General features: G+C 35.3%; 4 protein-coding genes and 2 pseudogenes across 4 annotated transcripts; 5 read left to right on the forward strand and 1 right to left on the reverse strand.

Moving 5' to 3' along the window:
- Positions 1–6,027: 6,027 nt before the first annotated feature.
- LOC147279195 (uncharacterized) lies at positions 6,028–6,497 on the forward strand (annotated as a pseudogene).
- Positions 6,498–10,180: 3,683 nt separating this feature from the next.
- On the forward strand, positions 10,181–10,697 carry LOC147279196 (uncharacterized; annotated as a pseudogene).
- Positions 10,698–11,480: 783 nt separating this feature from the next.
- On the forward strand, positions 11,481–12,775 carry LOC147279197 (uncharacterized). Its single transcript, XM_086252006.1, has 3 exons — positions 11,481–11,538; positions 11,804–12,168; positions 12,572–12,775. Exons 1-3 carry the CDS (start codon positions 11,481–11,483, stop codon positions 12,773–12,775), a joined length of 627 nt encoding a protein of 208 aa, XP_086108132.1.
- Positions 12,776–13,417: 642 nt separating this feature from the next.
- LOC147279198 (TPD1 protein homolog 1-like) lies at positions 13,418–14,333 on the forward strand. The gene is made up of 2 exons (XM_086252008.1): positions 13,418–13,475; positions 14,020–14,333. Exons 1-2 carry the CDS (start codon positions 13,418–13,420, stop codon positions 14,331–14,333), a joined length of 372 nt encoding a protein of 123 aa, XP_086108134.1.
- An 817-nt stretch (positions 14,334–15,150) lies between these two features.
- Positions 15,151–15,821, forward strand: LOC147279199 (TPD1 protein homolog 1A-like). Its single transcript, XM_086252009.1, has 2 exons — positions 15,151–15,208; positions 15,508–15,821. Exons 1-2 carry the CDS (start codon positions 15,151–15,153, stop codon positions 15,819–15,821), a joined length of 372 nt encoding a protein of 123 aa, XP_086108135.1.
- Positions 15,822–16,063: 242 nt separating this feature from the next.
- Positions 16,064–18,737, reverse strand: LOC147279200 (uncharacterized). Its single transcript, XM_086251238.1, has 3 exons — positions 18,479–18,737; positions 16,688–16,746; positions 16,064–16,613 (listed from the first exon to the last, which is right to left on the reverse strand). Exons 1-3 carry the CDS (start codon positions 18,608–18,610, stop codon positions 16,250–16,252), a joined length of 555 nt encoding a protein of 184 aa, XP_086107364.1. The 5' UTR covers positions 18,611–18,737; the 3' UTR covers positions 16,064–16,249.
- Between the last annotated feature and the right edge of the window lie 388 nt (positions 18,738–19,125).

The raw sequence follows: 19,125 nt of genomic DNA on the forward strand, positions 1-19,125 counted from the left end.
TTCAGTCTAGCCTTCACACCCTCAAGTCGGACCCTAGGCTAAGGCAATCCCATCTGTCTAAATAAAAACTTTTTCTTTCTTCCAACACTGGAATATTTTTTGTAGTTGAATGGGGTCTAACTCCTAAGGCCCAACAAGCATGAGCAAACAATCAACAAACTAGCCCATAGGGCCAACACAATGTAATAGTATGAATTTGAATATTAAAGTGGAATGAATCATTTAGAATTTAAAATTTAAAATTCATGTCTTCATTTAATTTCTGTTCATGCAAATATAAATTTTTAGGTATTATTAATGTCAAATTTAAAAAAAAAAAAATTAATTACAAATATCAGGTGAAGCCCTTAATTACCTCCTTCCACACAGAATATTATTATGCATTAATTTTTCTGACCGTTTTTATTATCTAGGAGCCCTTATAAATTCGGTTCGATTTCTATCACTCACCTCAAAGGCTCAAACATCGATCGATCAAAGCAAGCCAAGAAAAATCATTCTGTGTGTACCTCTAATGGCAGCTACCATGAAGTTCATCTGCGTGGTTTTCCTTTGCAGTCTCATTGCAGGAGGTAAAGCAATATTATCACTCTTAATTAATTCCTTTGCATTCTTGCTTAAGGCAAACCCTAGTTAGCTAGTAATGTTTCATTTGGTTTATATATATTTGCACATGTTGTTTACTTCTTAGTTATTATTTAATTACAAATGGTGGTGGTGAGTGGTTTACTGGGTGGATATGTAGTTATGTGACTGCGAATCTGAATCACACATTTAGTCAAAACTCAACTAAATTAATTCAGATTTAGTGATTCGATCACAGTCTGATAACACTTTCGATTCACCTATTATTTTGTATTTTGTCTCGTACTTCTTGCACATTCATTATGTACAAATTAATTTGACCAACATATATATATATTCACAATGTTCCATATATATTGCAGGCAACTGCCAACCTTGCTCTGTGGACAATCTTACAATCAAACAGGCTAAAACTGGAAAGACAGTCCAAAACAAGCCAGAGTGGAGCATAACCATCACAAATGATTGCTCATGTTCTCAGCTGGACGTTAAGCTAAGGTGCAATGGGTTTCAAACTGTAGAAAAAATTGATCCTTCAATTTTGAGCAAATCTGGTGGTGAGTGTCTCATCAACAATGGCCAACCTGTGCATCCGCGTGCTGGTTTTAGCTTCACATACGCTTGGGACACTTCCTTTCTTTTCAAGCCACTCTCTTCCCAAATTGCTTGTTCTTGAACCCTAATTGTTTTCACTCAATTTCATTTCCTTTTTCTTATTTATGAATAATATATATATATATATATATATATATCAATAAGAGCTCACTTTTGTACGCATTAATTTGAATATTGATTGAATAGAGAAACTTGGTTGGAAAAGTTATTGTGTCTGTTAGAGAAATTTGATTCATTAGTAATAGTATATATGGGTTATTATATATGAGACTATCAAACTTTAGTTTTGGATATGTGGGCACTTTAAAAACTTCTCAATATATAGACTGTTCAGGAATCAGGACAATTGGGTTAATCCCATAATCGTTTCAATTGGGTGAAACTCCTCAATTATTGGAGTAAATTTTCACTGTTACACCACTACATATATGATGTTATTAATCTACTTATAACACGTTATAATATTGATATGTATTATACTCTTTATTTGATTTAGGGGGGAGAGAAAATTAAATTTGGGTGTAGATCGAAAGACAAATTAATTTTACATATTTCCAACTGGACTTATTATCTACCAATTACTATTAATACTATACTCTAAAAGTATAAATCTATTTTGCGATATAATGTTACATTTGTTTTCAATATGTCACCGGACGTAATACTATGTTTTTTTTTTTTTTTTTTGTAAATGACGTAATACTATGTTAGTGTGCCATGTTATGACATGACACGATAATTTTCCATTATTAATCTATTTAAATTAAATTTCATTTGTAAATTTTTTAATAATTGTAAGGAAATTATTAAGGAGGAAATCTTCGTTTAACACTACAACAAGAAATGGTTTGATGAATTTAAAACGTCATCTTGATCAACTTGGTGGATGATGTAGGTGGTGGTAAGCGCCTCTGTTTATGGGCCGTCACAGTGGTCGTGGACTGATGGGCCATGGTGCCTTAACGCTGCAATGGCTCATAATTTAAAAAGAAAGTTGATGTACAATAAAAATTGATGATGGGTAAAATTGATTTTATTTTTATAGAAACAAAATCTAGGAGGGTTAATTGGGTCAACTAGAGGTTCAAATAAAAAACACCATAATCCCTTAGATAATGAAGGCCTAAGCCCAGAAACGATTTGGTCATAATTATACTTTAGAAAGTTCATGTAACAAAAAAAATTTGGAAAGTTTATTCTAGCTCATTTCTTCATCCCTTAATGTTCCAGTTCAAAGTACAATAGTTTCTTAGTTAATTTCAATATCTTGAGCGCACCAATTGACATCAATTTCTGTATTGCAATTCTTATTTGGTTGAAAAATTAGAAGTAAATTTCAATGAGTCAAAGTCAAACAATACCTAAATATTTATGTACATATAATGTATTAATTTGATATAATTAATTGATACAATGTAATAGTATGAATTTGAATTTGAAATTATATATTTCTTCAATTTTTTTTTCATACAAATACAAATTTTTATGTATCCTTATATAGCAGGATTTAAACAATTGAGTTATATATTTCACGTGGAGCCATAACCACCAATTTTCATTAACGTTAAGATTTTATACCATTTATAAAAGGATGCAATTTATATATGCATTAGGTTTCTTACCATTTTATTATAACAGAATCCCTTATAAAATTGGGTTTGATTGATTTTCATTTTCTTTCATCGAACCGGAAGCCCAGTCAAGAAAACCAAAAAATATTTTGGTGTTTGTCTGATCTAATGGCAGCTATTGTGAAGTTTTTTTGCCTGCTCTTCCTTTGCAGTCTCATTGTAGGAGGTAAAGTTGATCTACCTCTTTATAATAATATTTGTCACCATTCCTTGGCAGTACTTTTGCTTCAAGCAAACCCTAGTTGCTTCAAGCCCTTCATCAACCAAATTTGTGCAAAGGGCTTCTTCGTCTTTTCCAATACCCGGTTTTTCCTCTTAATTTTTCTCCTGCGTGAGTGGGCCCCACTAACCTTTTACTCTCAGCTCAAATCACTCTCAACCGGACCTTTACAACACTCTCACTTGTCACGCTCAATTGCTCTTACTCTCAATTTTCCGGCCCACTATAACCCTTGTGATATCCTCTCCATACTCTCAAATGCTCTTACTCTCACTCTCAATCTCACCACTGTTAATGGCCTTACACCTTCAATTTCCCTTCAAGAGATGAATCCTAACATTATACAATTCTCCGACCTCTTTTTGTTTGTTTTCTCTGAATAATTAATAGTGTTTATATAATTAACTTTTATTAAACCTATGAAGTTGGTCCATGTAGCATTACTTTTATTTTTTCATTTCGTTGCATATTCATATATGTGTGCAAATTACTTTTTATCATATTCAAAATCATATAATTACGTTTAATATTCTCGACCGGGGATATACTTTTATCATATTTATTGCAGGGGACTGCGAACCTTGCACTGAGAACAGTCTTAAAATCAACCAAACTGCAACTGTGAATTTGGTCAAAAACAAGCCAGAGTGGAATGTAACCATCTACAATGACTGCATATGTACTCAACTTGATGTTAAACTAAGCTGTGATGGATTTCAAACTGTGAAAGACATTGATGCTTCAATCTTGAGCAAATCTGGGAGTGTGTGTCTGGTCGATAATGGCTCACCTATCTATGGATATGATCATTTCAGTTTCACCTATGCTTGGTCCACTTCTTTTCCCTTTAAGCTCCTCTTCGCCCAAGTTGCTTGCTCTTGAATTGGAGAATGAACTTATTTCCTTGTTCTTTCTGATGAATAATTTATAAGAGCTAGCTCCATTTTCTACGGACTGTGGATTCTATATATGTTAGTTAATATTCTTCAAAAAGAAAAAGAATATTATTAGTAGATCTATGGTCAATTAAACAATTTGAATATTTTTCAATTCACTGATATTGTGCTTATTATATGTATGCAAAATTATGTCAATTTAAAAACTTATTTAATTATATATCCAAAATATAAATGCTAAATCTTAAAATGACATTGTTTTAGATATAATCACAATATCAGAAAAAAACAAATTGATAGAATTAGAGCATCCAACCCAAAACCAATTGGCAATGGGTGGAGAGGCCTAAGACTTATAAGCACATATGTTAAGCTCTAGTTTTCCAATGTGGAACATTGTTCCACATTACTCTCAACACGCCCCCGCACGTGTGGCGATATTTTGAGCCTTACACGTGAACAAATTGTATTGGGTGACGTGGAAGCACGTGTGGCCGTTGGGCCTTACATGCGGATAACCAAGCTCTGATACCATGATACAGAGAAGGTCTAGGTTTAGGGTTTTCAATATTATTTCTGCTTAATTGAATAAGACCACAAAGTGTGGTTTAGATACATGGGCCTATAAGTAAAATACAGGAATTAATAAATTACCTAATTAATTATAATAATTACACAATAATCACATGTGTTGACTCTCACCAACACTTCCCCTCAAGTTGGTGCATATATATCGCACATGCCCAACTTGTCTAGTGAGTCCAAAAACACCCTATTTGCTATAGCCTTGGTCAACACATCTGCAAGCTGATCTTCGGACTTCACAAATGGAAAGTTAATAATCTTCGCTTCAAGTTTCTCTTTGATGAAGTGTCGATCAATCTCAATGTGTTTTGTTCTATCATGCTGAACAGGATTATGTGCTATATCAATAGCAGATTTGTTATCAAAACAAGTCCATAGGTTTGGTAGGTGGACACCCTAAATCAGTCAATAAATGTCTCAACCACAAAAGTTCGACTACTCCAAGTAGTCTATGCCATAGGACTGTGTATAACCCTTTGCTACCAACCTTACTTTATACCTTTCAACTGACCCATCAGCTTTGTGTTTGACTGCAAACACCCATCTGCACTCAACTGTCTTCTTCCCCTTAGGTAGAGAAACCAACTCCCAGATTGAATTCTTCTGTAATGCCGCCATTTCTTCAGCCATAGCTTTGGTCCATCTAGAATCTGAAAGAGTATCCTACAATCTACTAGGAATAGAAACAGAAGATAATTGCAGAACATACGATTCATATGACTTTGAAAGCCTAACAGATGACACATGATTATTAATTGAGTACCTAACTTTGGCATTTGGATCTGGCTCATATTTAGCTGGTGGCTGTCCTCGGTTAGACCGAGGAGGAAGTGTAAATTTAGAAGCATTATAAATAAGATCTGAACCAGAATGTGAATCAAGAGTATTGTCGGTTACCTCAATGGACGAAGAAGATTGATTCAATGGAGTAGGAGAGATGGCAGTACTATCATGGAGTGGTGATTCCTCAAGCTCAGAATTCGTGGATTCTTGTCCTACCATATCCTCAGTATCATCTTCAGTAATTTCCGCATCCTCAGTATCATCCGCAGTAATTTCTGCAGTCTCAGCTCATCCGCAGACTCAGACACTGGGTGATCAACACGCTCCCGCACGTGTGACGATATTTTGAGCCTTACACGTGAACAAATTGTATTGGGTGACGTGGAAGCACGTGTGGCCGTTGGGCCTTACACGCGGATAACCAAGCTCTGATACCATGATACAGAGAAGGTCTAGGTTTAGGGTTTTCAATATTATTTCTGCTTAATTGAATAAGACCACAAAGTGTGGTTTATATACATGGGCCTATAACTAAAATACAGGAATTAATAAATCACCTAATTAATTCTAATAATTACACAATAATCACATGTGTTGACTCTCACCAACACAAATGACCAGGTTTATGGTACTTGTCTGAGTTTTTTTTTTTTTTTTAAATAATCTGTTGAACCAAACTAGGTGCGAAGCTAAATGTGGCCCTCAAGTGGTCATGGGGCTTCAAGAAATGTTTTTTGAAAAATTGTATAATGCCCCCCAATTATAACGTCATTCATAGATCCGCCAATTGATCGATGTAGTGTGTGCAAATTCACATTTTCATTTATAAATCATTACGTTTCATGCATACTAATGCAGGGGACAGCCAAGAGTGCCCTACTGCCCTGTGAAAAATATTTCAATCGAACAATCTGAAACGGGAAAGTAAGTCCAAGATAAGCCAGAGTGGAATGTGAAGATCACCAATAATGGCTGCTCATGTTCTCAACTGGATCTAAGCTGTAATGGATTTCAAACTGTGGAGGACATTGATCCTTTAATCTTGAGCATATCCAGTGGTGAGTTGTATAATCAATAATGGCCAACCTGCATGTCTATGCCAATGCTGATTTCAGCTTCACATATGCTTGGGACACTTCCTTTCCTTTCAACCCACTCTCTTCCAAAATTGCTTGCTCTTGAACCCAAATTGTTTTCACAAACTACTTTCACATTTTGATATTGCATGATTTAGTGTAAGCAATATTTTTAATTCAGTTTTTAACACATGATTCATTGCCAGAAAATTAATGACTATTTGAAGTCAGGACGTCGTGAAAAGATAAATGTTCTTAACCAGTAGAGTTACAAACCTACTTCATAAAAAACGAGACATATAAAACAAAAGAAACAAATAGTTGTCAACAAAAAGACAAGTAGCTTCATAATAAAACTAAAGCAAAGCAAAGCCCTAGTTAGAACATTAGAGAAGCCCCAAAACTCTACAAACAAAAAATTGATCAGTGTGGATCAGATGGTAGAATTGGAAGGGCATCTGCAATCAAGATCCCAATCAGCAAAGGCGAAGGCTGCCAGCTGCTGCTGATCTGGAACTCCCTGATTTGCAGAAACAAATAAGACCTGGTGGAGAGCCCTAACACACTGCTCTGCTTCATTGTCATTCACAATCAAAGAGATACTAACCTTGGTTGCACCCTGAGACATCATCTGAACAAGTTGAAATATAATGCCTCCTGCTTTTTCAACATAAAATTATCTAGTTACTGTTTTATATCTTGTCTATTTTATTTTTGAGTCTAATGCCACATGAAAGGCTAGGATTTTATTTGGTATTGCCTTAGGAACTTGCCCTAAGCTTCACAATCAGAATAGATATATCAAAAAAATAGGGCAGTAAGCTTGCTGCATACCTTGCTATTCTCTCTCTCTCTCAGTTCTTCATTTCTCTGCAACTGTCCTATTTTTGTTTGAGATTGATTGAGTGCAGGTGAAGATCATATTGAGGAGTCCATTTCAACAGAACATTCACTCCATTTGTTTTTAGAACATGTAATCCCTGCCCTAACGTACATACAACAAAAACATCATGATCAACACCAAAATCAAATTAATTAATATATAAGAACAAACTACGAGATTAGTTGCTGATAACTAAGAACAAAAGAAAATTAGGGAGTGCTTTAAAAGTAGTTGGCTTCACTGGTGGTAACAACATCTGCTGATATGCCGAAATCTTCAAGGATTGAAAAGGTCTGCTCACATGGAAGTTAGTATTGATGATTGATTTAAGCTCTCGCTACTATACTATCAGAAAATGAAAGGTAGTTTGCTGCTTAATTAATTTATTACCTTTGCAAGAAATCCATATTGACCAAGCGTGCGAGTGCTAGCAATATCCAACTTGGTCACATTCGATTTCAAAACGATACTGGTTAATTAGTACTGCAGCCTGGCACTTGAGATCAAGAAAAAATTAATTAATTATATAATCACAATGGTGTTGAGTTTAATTGCCTGCAGCACAGGATATAGTGTTACAAACCTGGCTCATGTCTCTTGTATGGGTGATGAGGGTACCTGGAGCTTTAGGGTTGTAAGAATTTCAAACCCTCACAGGAATACCACCCTCTCTAGCTGGTCTCATGGACTGTGGATGCAACACCTGCAACAACATGCCTTTCTTTCATTCATAAACAATGTAATAAGTTTGGAAAAACCGATCAACAACTAATACAATTATTGATACCTGAGCACCAAAATATACAAATTCAGTAGCCTCTTCAAATGTCAAATGTAAAATAATTTGCACCAAAATATGCAAATTATTGTTTGTCGACTCAACTTTTGCATCATACCAATTTCCTTCACAACTTGTTCCAGCTCTTCTTGGTGCACTGCGAATCAAAACTAATATTTGTATTTCACTCTAAATTAAGAACAAATTAATCATCTTTAAGTGCAGAGGAGGGAAACTCCCATGAAATGATCGACTTGTCCACTCCAAGGTCATCCATGGTCCTATTACTATTACATATACACAATATATAGTATGATGCATGATACTTAGTGAGAACATATCTAAAATTTGATTGATTTTGTTTTCTCAATAATATATTTGTACAAGAAATTAATTAAGATCATAAAAGTTTCAGTACTGCACTCGCCTGAGATACAATTCTTTCACAAAGCTCAACTCATCAATGGCCGCTGCATTGTGGCAACTAGCAGCCTTTTCTCCTGCCTACACATTGAGCAATCAATTTGATTATTAGAGTAATACTAAAAGTACCAACTATTATCCCGATGAGTTATATATGTACCTGCAAGATTTTGTTGGTTGTGTTTCCCATGGCAGAGAGGATGATTACAGGCCTCTCTTCCCGGAAGTTGACTATAAGGTCAGCAACTGCTCTCATTCTTTGGGCGGTGGCCACCAAGGAGCCACCAAACTTCATAATCATCGTCAAGTCATGATTCTCTTCCTTTTCAACACAACAACTGACTCCCAAATTTCTTTTAGGACTACAACACAAAAGAGTATTAGCCCTGCAGAAATGCAACGCCCCATTTCACCCCTACAACAAAGTTGCCCTTTCTGAGTGTGGAGGGGTTGTGAGAGAGAGAGAGAGAGAGAGAGAGAGAGAGAGAGGAACCTGTTGAGCCATGATTCTCTTCCTCCCACACAACCTTTTTGTTGTCTACCTTAATTGGCTTCAGTAATGCCTGCAGTGCTTTACTGGGTTGAGGAGATCAATTTGGTGAATGTCAGAGAGTTGGAGAAAAGGGTACCTTTACAATTTAGATGTTGTTCAAGAGCTCAATCAAGCAAATGGCAGATTTCAAATTTTGAATTGTTTGGTTAATTTATTTCTTGTTGTACAAGTAAATTCTACATCTTTTGTTGACCTTAATACAAGCACTACCACCTCAATCTATTTATGTGATTTTCACAGTAATTACAATTAATCACTCTGTTGTATATATATATATATATATATATAGGAAATCTTGTTGAGTGAGAAGGCCAATAAAATTTCTATATTTATTACAATCAATTAATTGCTTCTGATCATCAGTATCTTCCTTTTCAACAACACTACAAACTTACTCTCAGTACAGAAAACCTTTTTTCAGTAATTAATTCAAATTAGAATTTGCTCTTTTATGGTCCCTTTGTAGAGAAAATAGCTCAGTTAAGGAAGAAGAGAGATTTCCTGATGGCAGATGGGCTTCCTCTAGATTGATATTTTGGTTTTAGCTTATCTGTTTTTTTGAGGAGTTTGTTTAGTTTGGTTGACTGAGTTGTTTTCTGTCTTGTTCTTTTAGTTTGCTGCTTTGTTTTATGTTTTTCTGGTTTGTATGTTGCTTTACTGCTCTTTGCCTTTGTGGCTTTTTAATGAAGGTTTTTCAGTGGTCAAAAAAAAAAAGGAAGAAGAGAGATTCTCTGCAGAGTTTTATTGTTTTTATTTTACAGTTGATACCAAAATGTGATGGCAATAATTTTTTAAAATGCAGATAGCCGTAGATTATGCATCAATCAACTTCAATGGTCAAGATTAAAAATTCTGTAGATGATCTGCCTATTAATAATATTAATTCCTGTACATTCTCTAATTGATCTTAAATTCTTACCATAGCTTTTTTTGGGCCTTGATTTGGTAGACACTCATAATAATAGCATATAAATTAAAATATTTCTTACCATGTGAGTGTTTTTATTAGGAGTAATGCTATTTGGCCCAAATCAACTGACCAAATTGCTTGGACCAAATGAAGTATATGTGTCTGTCTGCAATGGGTTCAAATCATCAAAACAATATAATTTGGCAAACTTATAGAGAGTGAGAGGCAGAGCATTAGGTGCAATGGCAAGTACTACTTCTCTTAATCTATTTTCAGCTATTCTGCTACTCACCCTTCTTAGCAAAGGTAAGAAATAGTATATTACTTCCTAAGAGAAAAAATTACAAATTTGACTTGGATTATAAGTACTAATTAATTTTTACAACAGAATTCTATTTTGTCTGTATGCATTGTTCCCTTACCAATTAATCTATTTTTTAATCACAGGCATGTGCCAAAAGTGCTCTACAAGTAACCTGCAAATTAGCCAAAGCAACAGGGACTTTGGTGCAAGCAAAGCCAGAGTTTGAGGTGAAGGTGCTAAATGCATGCCCATGTCTTCAAGGGAAAGTGAAATTAGGCTGCAATGGGTTTCAGACTACTGAAACTGTTAATCCCTCGACATTGCTCAAATCTGGCGATGAGTGTCTTTTCAACAATGGTTCATCTCTTATACCATTTTCTCAGACTAGCTTCAAGTATGCATGGGACACACAATTTCCATTCAAGCCACTTTCCTCTGAGATTAACTGTAATTGAGGGAGCTAGAGATGACTATTTTTGACATGTATGCAATCGGTCCCATCATATAAAAATGGGTCCATGTAATTGTCACAAATAATAATTTTCCCTAAATAAATAAACAAGTCCTTGGATTATTTTACCGCAATTCATATTATTGTGTATCAATCTTTTTCTTTTTTTGCAAGTATTAATATTAGTTACTAACCTTTTTTTTTCAATATTTTCTTTTAGTTTCACCCATATGAATAAATTATGAAGACAAAAAAAATAAAAGAATGAAGTAACTCCTTTTACAACAACAAAAAAAAAAAAACTCCTTTTCGTATATTTCATGCAAAGTTTACACCATATATTTCTCTGTATATTGTTATTTTCATTGGTATTTCAATATTTCAAAATCATCAATTGTCAACATGAATATTTAATAGCTTGAAGTGAATATCAAATAAATTACTATTTGTTATAAGAAAATTAAAGGCTTAAACATGAATAATTGCAAGAAAATTACTGACCAAATATAAATATTTTACGTTTTCTTGTCTACGTTATAAATATAATAACTATTAGGTGTTGCCGTGTTGCTCACTTGTCACTACCCTAATTATGGCAATATTGAAACCCACTTAATATTTTCAAAACTTGAAAGATTTTGAAAGCTGATTTTATTGCCTTAACAACAGTTATCGACTAGACTCTATTAGGCAGATAATATAAATTAGAGCATAACACACCATCAATCTCCACCAAGGATTCCAAAAACAGAAAGATCAAACTTTGACAAACAAAAATTTCTTAGCAATGGCTGCCGTTGTCAAGTCCTTTTTTGTGATCCTACTGTTGAGTCTCATTAGCAAAGGTAAACTTCTGCTTTTAACTATTCAATTTCATTGGTCGTTTCCCTTTGTATCTATGTGAGGCGCGGTGTAACACATCTGTTCTATACAAGTTTTTTTTTTTTTTTTTTGTTCGAACTAAAACTTTTGTCTAAATTAAGCACATGACAAAGTGTAGTTAGTTTGAGGGAATCATATCGCTCTTTACACACACACATACACATACACATACACATACACATACACATACACATATAATATGTATATTCTCGTACATATTTTAATGAGTGTTCCAATGGAATTCAATTGGTTTCATATATTTCATTGATGAAATTAAATTAATTAATGCAGGTTTTTGCCAATCTTGCTCTTTGAACAACATTAACATTGGTACAAACCGAAGTGGGAGAGAGATAGGAGGCAAGCCCGAATGGGACGTGGTTGTGACCAACAATTGCAGATGCCCTCAAAGGCTCATAAAGTTGAATTGCAAGGGATTTCAGACTGCAGAACCTGTTTTTCCATCAATCCTATCCAAACAAGGTGACAAATGCCTCCTCATCAATGGCAATGCCTTGGAGGCTGGTGCTTCTGTCAAATTCTCATATGCTTGGGATCCTCCCTTCCTTTTGACTCCTGCCGAGACCATCGTTGTCAGTTGTTGAAAGAGCTCCTAAGTTTTTGTAACGACTTTTAAATAATGTCATTGGAACTTACAATTTAGAATTTTAGTTTCAATGTAATACATGCAGATGTTGCATACTACTGCATGCTACAATATTTATAATATTAACTCACTGATTTGTCTGAAATATGAATGCATTGGTTGACCAAATAACGTGTATCAACTGATTAACATCAATACATCATCGTCTTATGCATATGTTAATTTTGTACATGATGAATTTTTGGACACAACCATACGTTGCATACAACTTCTCTTACAAAACCGATTACATGACATTGTCTTAGTCTACACGCCATTATATAATTCTTAAAAGCTTAGATCACAACCATGAAAGTTTTTTCATTTGTTTTTGGAATCACTCTAAAAAGGGCCTGGAGATTAGCCAAAGCAAAACAGGGGTTTTGGTGCAAGCAAAGCCAGAAGTTGAGGTGAAGGTACTGAATGCATTCCCATGTCTTCAAGGGAAAGTGAACTTAGAATGCAATGGGTTTCAGAATACTGAAATTGTCAATCCCTTGACATTGCTCAAATCTGGAAATGAGTGTCTCCTCATCAATGGCTCACCTCTATAGTCTAAACCATTTTCTCAGCTTAGCTTCAAGTATTGTTGGGACACACAATTCCCATTCAACCCACTTTCCGCTCAGATTAACTGCAATTGAGAGAGAGAGAGAGAGAGAGAGAGAGAGAGAGAGAGAGCTTATTGGGCTGTCATTTTTGTTCTGTGCATATGTTTAGGTCGATCCCTATTTTTGTAATCTTCACAACCTGTATGTGTGGTATGTCACATTATTGATATATGTCCCTCTTTTGAGATATTACCCTATTTGTGTCATTCCATTGGTATTTCTGTTGATATTTTGATATTTGAAAACCCTCGGTATTTCTTTTGAAAAGTGATCGAATATGAAATTAAATTAAGGTCTTAGACATGATTCATTGTGACCAAAAATAAATATTTAACATCACATTGTCTTTAAAAATATAATTTACTGTCTTTACCATAATTATATATGTCAGTGAAACTGGTGCATTTAATATTAAATCAAATCTTGAAAGATGCAATTTGAGAGCTGAATTTATATTTTATTGCGTTACCATAGTTATCGAGGAGACTCCATTAGGCAGAGAATATAAATAAGACCGTAACACACCATCAGTCTCCTCCAAGGATTCCAAAGCGAAAGAGTTTTAACAAATCAAATTTCTTAGCAATGGCTGCCATTGTCAAGTCCTTTATTGTGATTGTTCTTTTGAGTCTCATTACCAAAGGTATACTAGTGGTTTTTTTTTGCAGTTTTTTTTATATTCAAAGGAATCAAATCCTTAACCTGTCTTAATCTTAACATGCACCTTAATACACCCACCTCACTACTTAAACTAATCCCAATGGCTTGTTAATTAAGTAACTAATTGTTTACTCTAGAGGATGCACCTGCCTCCTGTTTCACACAAATTATTTTCATTTAGTTTGAGAGGATCTCTCTTTTGTGCATGCATGTACACAAATACTATATATGTAAATTTTTATTTATGATTATGGGTTTAGTGATTGATGTGAGAGTCTAGTTGATTTACTGTTTTTGCTAATATTGTACCCAATGATTTGGTATTTGGGGAGTTTTTCTACGCTATAGAAACCTTAGGACGTACAAATAAATTTAACGGTTTATAAATTTATGCTCTAATATAAAAAACGAACCCATGCATCAAAATTCGAAGACTAAAAATGTGTTTGTAATTCGTATGTACGTAATAATGTTTGTACCACAGAATTTTCCTGACATTTCATATATTTGAATGTTGAAAATTGCAGGGTTATGTCAATTTTGTTCTTTGGACAACCTTAACATTAGCACATACCCAAGTGAGAGAGAGATAAATGGCAAGCCCGAATGGAATGTGGTTGTGACGAACAACTGCACATGCCCTCAAACGTTCATCAAGTTGAGTTGCCAAGGATTTCAGACAGTAGAACCTGTGAGTCCTTCAATCCTATCCAAGGAAGGTGACAATTGCCTCCTCATCAATGGTGATGCCTTGGCGGCTGGTGCTTCTGTCAACTTCACCTATGCTTGGGACCCTCCTTTCCTTCTGTCGCCTGCAGTGTCTATCATTTCTGGTTGTTGAGAAAAGGGGTGCTAATTGTTTGGAGCTTTAATAATTTTAAATGAAGTCCTTGGAATTGAATTTGGAATTTTAGTTTTTATGTAATACATGCAGATGTTCCATGCATACTTCCATAATAATATTAACTCCGTAATTTACAAACTAGTTATTAGTTTAATGGTACTTTTTTTTTTTCTAATGTTGAAAATGTGTGATCTGCATGACTTATAAATGGATTGACCAAAAAATGCATATCAACCAACAACAAATTTCTTTTTTCTTAATTTGTCTGCCAGATCTTGTTAACGTGGTAGGGTCTCATTTGTTGATATTGCTCTACAAATGACTTGGAGATTAGCCAAACCAAAACAGGGGTTTGGTGCAAGCAAAGCCAGAGTTTAAGGTGAAGGTGCTGAATGCATGCCCATGTCTTCAAGGGAAAGTGAAATTAGACTGCAATGACCAATAATAAATATTTTGAGTAGCAAATCAAACTTACCTCATTTTGAGTAATTTCAGCAGCTTTTAAGCTTGGAAAGTAATAAATCTCTAAAAATTAATGACCAATACTACCTCTTTAAGGTTTTCTCTGTACACATTTATGTCAATGAATCTCATTCGATCAAGCAAACCTTTTTTTTTTTTTTTTTGTTGCCAAATGATCAAGCAAATCTTTAAAAATGCAATTTGAGAGCTGATTTTATTGCCTTACCATAGTTATCGACTAGACTCCATGAGGCAGAGAATATAAATTAGACCATAACCATAAGCCATCATCCATCTTCACCAAGGATTCCAAAAGCGAAAGATAGTTTTAACAAACACAAATTTATCGACAATGGCTGCCATTGTCAAGTACTTTATTGTGATTCTGCTGTTGAGTCTCATTAGCAAAGGTAAACTAGTGCTTTTAACTATTCATTTACTTTGATCGCTTCCCGTTGTATCTATGTTAGGTGCAGGGGTAATATGTCCGTTGCATGCAAGTTTTTTTTTTTTTTTTTCAAGACTTTGGGTCAAATGTGGTTAGTTCGAGAGAGATTCTCTTCCGTGGATCCACACACATCATATACAACAAATAATATGTAATATTATTCCATATAAACATACGCGTATAGAGATCGAAGGAAGAGTCGAATCCTTACTATAGACAAATTTTGATTCGTTTCATATATTTGAATGATGAAAATTGCAGGGTTTTGTGGATCTTGTTCTTTGGACAACATTAACATTGGTACAAACCGAAGTGGGAGAGAGATAGAAGGCAAGCCCGAATGGAACGTGGTTGTGACCAACAACTGCAAATGCCCTCAAGAGCTCATAAAACTCAGTTGCCAGGGATTTCAGACTGTAGAACCTGTCAGCCCATCAATCCTATTGCAACAAGGTGACAAGTGCGTCCTCATCAATGGCGATGCCTTGGCTGCTGGTGATTCTGTCAAATTCTCATATGCTTGGGATCCTCCTTTCCTTTTATTGCCTGCAAAGTCTGAGAGCCTTTACTGTTGAGAGAAGGGATCCTAAGTGCGTGCACTTTCAAAGTTTTAAATAAGTCATTGGTATTTTAGTTTTAATGTAAAACATGCAGATGTTCCAAACTTGCGCAAAAATATTAACTCAGCGATTTGCATGAACAATAAATGTGTTGACCCCAATAATTTTCTTTTGTTAGAGATTCAAAACAGGCCATTCTCATTTTCATCCACAGAGAGAGAGAGAGAGAGAGAGAGAGAGAGAGAGAGAGAGAGAGAGAGAGAAAAAGAAATAATTATTAAAGGTGTAGAATTAAGAAATTTGACAGCTTCATGAACAAGTACTGTGAACATTTCTACCATATGTGGACAGACCACCTAAATACTGAACTCCTACTACCTACCCCAAATTCCGGACAACCAGAAAAAGGCGGCAAATTAAAGAAAGAAAGAATGAAAAAATTTTCATTTCCTCCTCTTTGCAGGTGGCTGGGGTATCTCCTCTTCCTCCTCTTCCTCATCGTCTTCATCATCTTCTGTCTCTTCCTCCCCATCATCACCATCGTCGTCATCATCATCATCGTCGTCGTCGTCTTTCTCATCATCATCTTCCTCTTCGCTTGCACCATCACCATTGGCCTCAGGCTCATCTTCTGGATTTCCTTTACTGTCCTCACCCTCTTGCCCAGAGGCGTCGTCCTCCTCACCTCCATCATCATCTTGGTCATCGCCAGCATCTTCATCACCATCCTCGTCGTCCTCGGTTTCACTTCCATCTGTGTTCTCAGGACCAGGTTTTTTCGCTGCATAAATCTCAGTGATAGGAAACCTGCAGACAAAATTTGGTTTCATTCCCCTCAAAAGAATTTAACTTCAAGTGGAAAAAGAAGTGACACCACTAACCCTGTGACCGTCTCAGGTTCTTTGGGAAAAACATCGGTTCTGTTAGGTGTAGATCCCATCTGAAAAACCACAAACTCATGGTGAATAAAGGTACAAGCTAGAAAAATTCGAGGCAGAGCCTAAAACAGGAGCAAACTGAAACTAGTACATGAGGATGTAGCTTCATGGGAATTCACGCCACACAGACACACATAGAGAGGGAGACACAGGATATTCAGTTACTTGGACTTTGTAATTTCTCCAAACCCCAACAATGGGTTGGAAACAACTTATAGCTTGAACAGTCACTAAGATAGCTTCATATACTCAGTCTTAAGTGGGGGTTTGTTTCCAGTTGTTGGAACTATCATCAATGATTACTCCATTTTCAGCATAGAGAAGAGATTGAGAATGCCTCTGGCCAATAACAAAGGTTTTCAAATTTCTTTTTACAACGGCATGAAAAATGGAACTAACTGACATGTTCAAACAACAATAACCAAACTACATACAATAAAAAGCATTCCTCCTAACTTCTGTTGGGGTTGGTAAGGGGAGAATGTGGTGAGAGAGACAAAGACAGAAATACATTAATCATCTTGGCCATTAACATAAAATTTGATTAATTCCTTCACCAATTCCTCTTCTTCTCTTTGGTATGAGCCTAAAACATACCCCAACAACAACCACTCCTTCAAGACCTGAACTAAAGCCCAGAGAGCTAAGTTGAGGATTCTCCTCCACTTTAAGAATGTGATCAATAAAGCAAAAAAATTCTCTTCAAACTTACAATTTCAAAGAAGTAAAAAGAAGTTTTCAAGGAAAAAAAAAAAACCGGTTCAGTAGTGTAAGGCATTATACAAGTACATGACAATCCTTCTCCTCCCCTGCTCATGAGGTTAGATAGAATTATACATTTTCATAAGCCTGTCAGTATCTTCCACCTTATAAACATAGCATTATGAAAACAGGAAAATACTGCTTGTTTTAAACAGAACCATGTGCCAACCACCATGAAACATGAGGCAATGTTTTAGGTAATTTAGGATCAAAGGCTAGAATCTCAAACTATTGGTATGCTACAGGGAGCATTTCATCTATAAGGCGATTTTGCAAAGTAAAAGCAGATAATGGAGGGCATGCAGCTATTTGGTATATCCATGCACAGATCAGGCCATCATATAATTTGAACTCTCAAGTTAAATTATATTCAGTCATATTTCCAGGTCAGAATGATTAAAAATTTACAAGGCCAAGATCCAGGGGTAATGCAAATTTGTATTCTATACAAAGGGCATAATTTTTTCTTCTTTCTTTCTTTCTTTTTTTAAACAAGATACTCCCTTCCAATCTCTTTGTTTTCTTCTTTCAAGTTTGTAGCCTAGTGCAAGTTTGAATCAGTATGAAAATACTCAGTAAACAATTAAAACAGTACAAGCCCATAAAATCCATAAAATATATTCAATTTGGAAACGAAAAATAATCTCCATAAATCTATAAAATCTTAGAATAGAGTAAAACCCTTGAAAAGCATTGAAAGCAAAAGAATCATCACAAACATAGAATCTCCAAAAAAAACCCAAAAAGAAAAAAGTTCCAGACAAAGCCTATAGAAGAAACCCAAGTTCTAGTAGCACAACATAACACAAAACCCCCTATGTACTCAGAGAAACCCCAATGCACAAAATAAAACACAATAAATGAAGTAAAAACATACAAACTGAAAACTCACAACCAGAACAACAAATTGAAAACAATTTACATCAGTATACTGACGCAAAATTAGGTTAAACAAAATAACAGAGCACATACCAGCAAGAAAGACAAGGCAATAGACTTAGCAGCAGCAATGGCTGCCTCAGCCACCATAGCCTGCACTATAGAGCAGAGAAAGCCATCCAAAATCAAACCGCTGGAGCAGAGGTTCTCCATCTCCATACCCATAAAATTAAAATTCTAGGAAGCGGAAACCCTAATTGAGAGAGAATTTGAGGAGAGAGAAAGCTAGGGTTTTGGGAATTGAGGGCTTAAGCTAGGGTTTTGAGGATATTGTAATTGGGAGAGAGAAAATTTTGACGCCACAGTAGCCACTAGGACATATTTTGGAAGGAGTAACAGAAAAGATACCGTGACAGTACGTAACACTGACAGACATATTTTGGCTGTTAGATTTGTAGGGATAGAAAGATCCTGATCGCAATTTACATGTATGTTACTGATCCTTGTGAAATCTATTTAATGAAAAGCTGTGATTTAGCTGTCGTTCTTTTAGAGGACGAAGCTGTCAGGCTAATTGCTAAGGCTAGCCCCTCATTGACTTGTTGGTTTTAATTATTTTTTTACTTCTTTTTCTTTCCCCTATTTGTAACCATAAATTTTTGAGTCTTTAATTGCAAAGATGTCAAAGACTCAAAAATATATTATACAAAAAAAAAAAAAACTCAAAAACCTATATAGTC

The sequence above is a fragment of the Dryas octopetala genome, chromosome 7 (assembly GCF_963921425.1).
Source record: "Dryas octopetala chromosome 7, drDryOcto1.1, whole genome shotgun sequence".
NCBI classification, from domain to species: Eukaryota; Viridiplantae; Streptophyta; class Magnoliopsida; order Rosales; family Rosaceae; genus Dryas; species Dryas octopetala.

Bases quoted from the DNA above. Each gene is read 5' to 3' on its own strand.
- LOC147279197 (XM_086252006.1), top strand. From the start codon at position 11,481: ATGGCTGCCGTTGTCAAGTCCTTTTTTGTGATCCTACTGTTGAGTCTC. The intron at 11,539-11,803 runs GTAAACTTCTGC...TATTTTAATGAG, and splicing joins GTTGAGTCTCATTAGCAAAG to TGTTCCAATGGAATTCAATT. The intron at 12,169-12,571 runs GTCAGTTGTTGA...CACTCTAAAAAG, and splicing joins CTCCTGCCGAGACCATCGTT to GGCCTGGAGATTAGCCAAAG.
- LOC147279200 (XM_086251238.1), bottom strand. From the start codon at position 18,610: ATGGGTATGGAGATGGAGAACCTCTGCTCCAGCGGTTTGATTTTGGAT. The intron at 16,747-18,478 runs GTATGTGCTCTG...GTGGTTTTTCAG, and splicing joins TTGCCTTGTCTTTCTTGCTG to ATGGGATCTACACCTAACAG. The intron at 16,614-16,687 runs GTTAGTGGTGTC...TTTTGTCTGCAG, and splicing joins GAACCTGAGACGGTCACAGG to GTTTCCTATCACTGAGATTT.
- LOC147279199 (XM_086252009.1), top strand. From the start codon at position 15,151: ATGGCTGCCATTGTCAAGTACTTTATTGTGATTCTGCTGTTGAGTCTC. The intron at 15,209-15,507 runs GTAAACTAGTGC...TGAAAATTGCAG, and splicing joins GTTGAGTCTCATTAGCAAAG to GGTTTTGTGGATCTTGTTCT.
- LOC147279198 (XM_086252008.1), top strand. From the start codon at position 13,418: ATGGCTGCCATTGTCAAGTCCTTTATTGTGATTGTTCTTTTGAGTCTC. The intron at 13,476-14,019 runs GTATACTAGTGG...TGAAAATTGCAG, and splicing joins TTTGAGTCTCATTACCAAAG to GGTTATGTCAATTTTGTTCT.